Source organism: Vitis riparia, unplaced genomic scaffold, assembly GCF_004353265.1.
Source record: "Vitis riparia cultivar Riparia Gloire de Montpellier isolate 1030 unplaced genomic scaffold, EGFV_Vit.rip_1.0 scaffold640_pilon_pilon, whole genome shotgun sequence".
NCBI classification, from domain to species: domain Eukaryota; kingdom Viridiplantae; phylum Streptophyta; class Magnoliopsida; order Vitales; family Vitaceae; genus Vitis; species Vitis riparia.
In genome coordinates this window covers 90,396-96,644 of record NW_023269722.1, presented here as the reverse complement: position 1 = coordinate 96,644, position 6,249 = coordinate 90,396, and the positions used below count along the sequence as shown (strand labels likewise).

Genomic DNA, 6,249 nt, shown 5'->3' with positions numbered 1-6,249 from the left:
ACCGACCTCTATGGAATGGAGATCATTCAACTCACAAAATATATCACCAGGGCTCCCATGGATCACATCCTTCACAGCAAAACAACACATACAGAAAATTCCAACAAGTTACAATCACAGTTGATGGAATCTGTGATCAATCTTGTATTCTAGCAATTAATGTACAATATCCAATGGTTCTGTCCTTAAAATTAGACCAAAAGGGAGGTCTAAACAATCTAAAAAACTACATCACTTCTCTGCCTATTTGAAGTGGCTGCTAATTAATGATTAACCAGTCACTCTCTATTATCAAGCCTAAACTATTCAAATATAATGAAAGGCACTAACCAGCAAGAGATTGAACTCTGTTGGCCGCATACCACCCAACATCTTCAAACCTCCAAGACTGGTCAATAACACCACTAACACACACCCCAAACGCTCTTAATAACTCAGTGCAAAATACGAAATAAAATAGAGTTCCAAAAAGTTTAGACATTGAAGTATTCTGCCGATTTGTTTTTTCATGAACTTGTTTGAAGTAAATTAATGGATTAATGTATTTGTTATCTAATTACACATGTAAATTAAATGATTTAAGTATGAAATAGAACATGTGCGAAAGAATATCACTTTTTCTTCAAGTTCCTAAATTCTTTTTTAACTGCTTTAAACGATCTTAAGACATGTAACCAAAATCAAAATAAGATAAGAAGAAGATGAAAGAAAGAAAAGAAACGAAACATACACAACCCACCAAGAGTCTATTAAACAGGTATTCCAGCTCCACCTCATCAAGTGTTGTCTTGATAATTGTTACATTTGAAGCCTTTCTTTGCCCGCGTCTCCCTGATTCAGAGTGATAACAGGCAGTTGCAATGGTTACCCCCTCATCAGCAGTATAGTAATCAGAATCATCTGATTCTGAGCCATCAACATTAGAGCACCCACTTCCACTGGGTTCCCCATCATGGATTTCTTCAAGGTTAGGAGAGAAGATAGAGTTGAATTGGATCATATCTGGATTGTTGTAATTCTCATCATCATTACCGTACACTTGACCAACCCCACATCTCTTAATTGCCGAACTTGTGCCCAGAATCATCTCAAATGAAAACTTAATTTGAGTCACTTCATGCCAATTGATAGAAATGGGAAATCGTACATAACTCAGCCACACATGATCCAACTCCATCCTTCCTTCTGTATGCCTTCGAGGGAAAACATCACAGGAAGAAGGAACACGACTGGATGTGGAATAGAACAAGGTACACTTTGTACAGAGCCCATTGATACTGTCGGCATAAGGCAGAACTGAGCCACTGGTGACAACACAAGAAGCAAAAGCCAGGAAGTGGGTATTAAACCAATTTGGAGGTAGCTTTACTGTTACTTCTCTCCCTGAGCTCTGAGAACAGATCCAATATGGTATTTCACTCCCAGGAACCACAACAGTGAATGCAGCAAATGGCTGCCCCTCGGAATCATGCTGTAGAATGAAAATCATGAGGATGTTTAGAGAGATAAAACCCATGTCTCCAATTGTTCTATTATCCTTGTTTTTCGTTCATAAATTTGTTTCACACTATATTAAATTAATTTGATACAGCAATAAAACTTTGAGAATTGAAAAAATAAAATGAGAAAAAGACTTAATTGCAAAACCATTAAATTTAAAGAGCGAACTTACCTCAAGTTGGGATGTCCGCCGAGGATGCTCCTTCAATTTGGCAATCATCAGTGATGAGTACAGTGATTGATTTGAAACTGCTTCCAAAGATGTGCAATTATGTGCACCTATATACTCTATGCTGGATGGAAGCTCTGGCAGTTTTTGAAGTGTCTTGCAATTTTTCAACTCAAGCCATCTCAGTTGAGAAAGTTGACTGATGCACCCAGGCAGAGTATTAAAGTTGTTCCCATTTAAAATTAATATTTCCAGTGAAGATAACAAGCCAAGATTACTGAGCCCTGCTCCATCTGATATATTGCGGTCGCTTAGGTTTAGCTTCAACAAAGAGCTTAAACCTGACAAATGACGCAATCTGAAACCCATGGAATTTGAACTAGTTCTGAGCATTGAGTACCGGGCAGGAGATGGTCCTTTATGCCCTTGAAAAGAAAATATCTCAAGGTTTTTCAAGAAACCCATTGAGGAGGGTAGTTCTGTTACAGCAGTTTCATCTGCGTAAAGCTCCTTCAGCATTTGTAACTTCCCAAGATTGTTAGGAAAATTTTCCAATTTGCGGCAACCAGAAAGATAAAATAATTGAAGGGATGTTAGATTACCGACACCTTCTGGAAGACTCTTAAGCATTTTGCAGTTTCTCAAATTCAAGAGCTTCAGTTTGTTCAAGACTCCAATGGATGGGTGAAGTCTACGCAAAGATATACAACCTTGAAGAATTAATTGTTCAAGGTTAACGACCCCTGAGAAATTTGGGGTTTCTGTTAAATGCGTGGAGTGACTGAGATCAATGGATTTTAGCTCCTTCATAACCTGCCATAAAAAAAAATGATCTAAAAAATTAGCTTTCATGAACATTGTTTGCTATTTGAAAAGGGGAAAAAAAAAAAAAAGAATAAACGATTATCGTACCTTACTTCCTTTCCAAAGTTGTTGTACGTGGCTATGAGGCATACTTAAGTGTACAAGATTCTCTGCATTGAAATCATTGGGCAATGATTTCAAATTGTATCCAAGTAAATGTAAGCACCTCAATGCATCAGAATGAAATTTAAAGCCTTCGGAAAAGTGCACATTACAGTTCCCCATTTTGGAGGCACCTGCAGAATTGTACACTTTAAGCAATTCAAGTTTATTCATCCTTGCAAAGGCTGGAGTGGTGAGGCGTAGTGTCTCTTTTACATGAGACAAATCGAGAGATATTCCTATAATTTCTTCGGTTCCCTGACAACCAATTAAAAAGATTAATGATAAACCATGCAAAATGCATAAAAAATTTATATGATCTATAATTACTTAAACAAAAGTGCTAGTTTTCAAACTTAAAGTCATGTATGAAAAGAGAAATATTTGGATTTCATTGTTACCTTATTATTTTTCAACACATGGGAAATGTCATCATGCATCCACAATCTGGTCCGCTTGCCTGGCTCTTTGGACTCTTGATGAACAACTTCTCTTCCCATTTCTTGCAGTAAATCATGCATCTGAAGCTTGTTTCCAGAAATAGTTATGAGGGACTTATCAACAAGAGCATGTATTCTTTCAATTGTGCGACAATTGCGACTGTCAAGTATTTCTGCAACATAATCTCTGTCCTCACCCTCATAGAAACATGCAATGTCTAGAAATATACATCGTTCATCTTCATTGAGCTCATTGTAACTCATTTGAAGCACGTTTTGGATGCCCAACTTAAGATCCATGGTCAGTGTATCCAATTTGGTTTCCCACTCATATTTGCACTTATTAATTAAGAGACGACCTAAAACTTCAATAGCTAATGGAAGACCATGAGTGCAAGCTATTATGCTTTTGGAGAGCTCCACAAAATCTTTTCTCGGATGGTCTTGTTTAAATACACAACGACCGAAAAGCTTCATGGCTTCATCCCCGTCAAATTTCTTCACCTCATATATTTCCTTCACTTCATTAGTCCTCAACACATTTTTATTTGTAGTAGTTATGATGATTCTACTTCCAACACCAAACCAATCACGTTTTTTGGCTATCTTTTCTATGATCATCGGATCTTTCACATTATCAAGGACAATAAGGACTTTTTTAGAGCCTAATGCAATCTTTATTGAAGGGCGTCCTCTTAAACTAAGATTTTTAAGCCCTAATATTTTTGAAAGCAATTTCTCTTGTAAACCTTCAATACCTTCTCTTTCCAATTTTTTTCCAACATTTGCAAAAAAGACGCAACCCTCAAATTGATTACGAAATCGTTCAAAAATAGCGTCTGCAAGAGTTGTCTTCCCTATGCCGCTCATGCCCCAGATTCCTATGATGCGAACATCAGCTGTCTTAAGACATAATAATGGTTCGATTTCACATACACGAGAATCTATCCCCACTAGGTCCTCAGCACCATCACTTTGTGCCATATTCATTTTCTGATGGAAAATAGATGAGGCAATTTCCTCGATAAGCGTAGCTTCATTCCTGCCATGATTGAAGAATAAGGAGTAAGGTTGACAATGCAGGAGTGTAATCAGTCTACTTCATAGGCAAACAAATATTACATATTTACACTTTGAGAAGGCCTCTCTAGGCCTTAAGACCAGTCAGTTTTAATGGTGACTGGTGACCATGACAATTTGACAATCAAAATCAGTTCATTACAATGACAGTTGTCAATTGTGAAACATGGGGCAGGAGAATATTTGAAATTTAGTAATGACGGTCCATTATTCTAGATATTTGATTTACTAATTACTGCTAACCCATTACCTAACCTTCTAACTATTGAATGAATGATGTCCCATATTGTATAGAAAACAAAATTATATGTAAAAAGCAGGGTGATTCCTTAAATATTTGGTGTCCCAATTAACGCTTTCATGATTATCTCATCATGATTATTTTGAATAATTTGACATAGAAACGTAAAACATTTAAAAATGAGCTAAGTATCTAAATCTTAGAACTTTATTTTCAATTTTACAATGAAGGCAAGAGAAAACACAAAAGGTCTTATTTAATAAATTAGTTATGAGAATCTAAATTTAAGGTGAGAATATCAACAATCACAATATTTCCTCGAGCAAATTTTAGTAATAATAATAATAATGTAAACACATAAATTGAGAAAAGAAAAATAAAAGAGGAAATAAAAAAGGTTTGAGACTTAGAAAATTACTTATTTCTTGTATCCCAACCCTTTAAATTGGCAACTCCAGTGAGGGCATCCCTCCAAATCCGCATCCACTCCATATTCTCCAAGTTTTCTTCATGTTTAGCCAATGCTTCTCCAAATTTTCCCCTGTGCTTTCTGACATCCGAGGGATCCACATTGTAGAAAATTGGGAGAACCCTCTGTCCCCTGGTTCTCTTGCACTCCAGTATCTTCACCAGCTCCTCCAAGCACCACCTGGAAGATGCATAGTTTTCTGACAAAACAATGATAGAAAACTTGGAGTTTTCAATAGCAGCAACAAGGGCAGGATGTATGACTAGGCCTGTCTCAAGCCTCTCCTCATCTATGAAAGTGTCGATTCCTTTGGTAAGTAACTCCTTATGGAGATGGGCAGTGAAGTTATTGCGGGTGTCTTCCCCTCGAAAGCTGAGGAACACATCATAGCTTTGGAAAGAAGAAGAGGGATCAGCCATAGCGAAGCAGTAGTAGAGAGATGAAGTCTGTGATATGATGGTTGCGAATTCTTAAATCATCCTGTAGAAAAGAAAAAAGGTACCCATAATTTCAAACACATATATGTCATAGGAATACTTAACGAACAAATGAAATTTGATTATGTGCAAAAGAGGAGGCTGTAATTGAAGAATAAAGCTATGAGAAATGTGAAGGAGAGAATGGCGAATAACAGTGACATGAGACGGTGACGGTGATGCAGATCCAGATGCGGACGTGGTTGAAGCCAAGTCTCTCGATAGAACTGGCAGTGAGGGAGGAGGAAAACACATTGAAGGATCCTAGAAATTTCAAAATTAAGATGAAAAGCGTTGGAATATTGGTAAAGTAGGATCGTCCTTGTTGACTTTGACCCACAAAGGAAGGATCCATCCACTCAAGATGAATGGCCTCCCACCTCTCCTTCTGTTTGCCAAGCATTCGCCTCTAGGTGCTTAGCATTTATCTTCTTCAACAGTGCTTTTTAAGAATCAGCGAATGAGATCCAAGCATGAAATTTACCAAAAGCCTCCTCCATACACCCTATGTTTGATGTTTTAATTTCTAATATATACTATTATAAGGGACATTGGTATATGTGTTTGATTCACCTATTATAAATTTTAATTTTCCAAAAAAAGAATATACCCAAAAAATTAGTGTCTTGTCTAATTAGCCCAAGGTTTTCTATGGATACCAAAAAAGGAAAAAAAAACAAAACAAAAAAAAAAGATGGATAGAAAAATTAAGGGAAAATTGTGCTTCAAGGACTCCACCTACTAATAATGGGCCCAACGTCCTTCTAATTCCTATAATTAAAAAAAGAATATAAACTATAAAAATACCAAAATACCGAGTTTGAATCTTTGAAGAATATAAATGTCCTTCTCCTTCTTCTAATTGTTTATCTTCTATGTCTTCTAAAGTTTGAATTTTCCCATGTTCT

General features: G+C 36.6%; 1 protein-coding gene across 4 annotated transcripts; it reads right to left on the bottom strand.

Annotated features, from left to right (window-relative positions):
- Nucleotides 1-565: 565 nt before the first annotated feature.
- On the bottom strand, nucleotides 566-5,734 carry LOC117910175 (disease resistance protein RUN1-like). Of its 4 annotated transcripts, none has more exons than XM_034824229.1 (6): nucleotides 5,498-5,734; nucleotides 4,815-5,345; nucleotides 3,037-4,117; nucleotides 2,582-2,893; nucleotides 1,673-2,482; nucleotides 566-1,471 (listed from the first exon to the last, which is right to left on the bottom strand). In XM_034824229.1, exons 2-6 carry the CDS (start codon nucleotides 5,282-5,284, stop codon nucleotides 662-664), a joined length of 3,483 nt encoding a protein of 1,160 aa, XP_034680120.1. In that variant the 5' UTR covers nucleotides 5,285-5,345; nucleotides 5,498-5,734; the 3' UTR covers nucleotides 566-661. The 4 variants fall into 4 exon arrangements, with proteins under 4 accessions (XP_034680120.1, XP_034680121.1, XP_034680119.1 ...); XM_034824230.1 differs by having other exon boundaries at nucleotides 5,504-5,734; XM_034824228.1 differs by having other exon boundaries at nucleotides 4,815-5,734.
- Nucleotides 5,735-6,249: the final 515 nt, after the last annotated feature.

What these genes read in the sequence shown, in the direction of transcription:
- LOC117910175 (XM_034824228.1), bottom strand. Translation starts at nt 5,284, where the DNA reads ATGGCTGATCCCTCTTCTTCTTTCCAAAGCTATGATGTGTTCCTCAGC. An exon ending in GGTTGGGATACAAGAAATAA is followed by an intron (nt 4,118 to 4,814) that starts GTAATTTTCTAA and finishes CAATCATGGCAG; the next exon opens with GAATGAAGCTACGCTTATCG. An exon ending in ATGTGTTGAAAAATAATAAG is followed by an intron (nt 2,894 to 3,036) that starts GTAACAATGAAA and finishes ATTGGTTGTCAG; the next exon opens with GGAACCGAAGAAATTATAGG.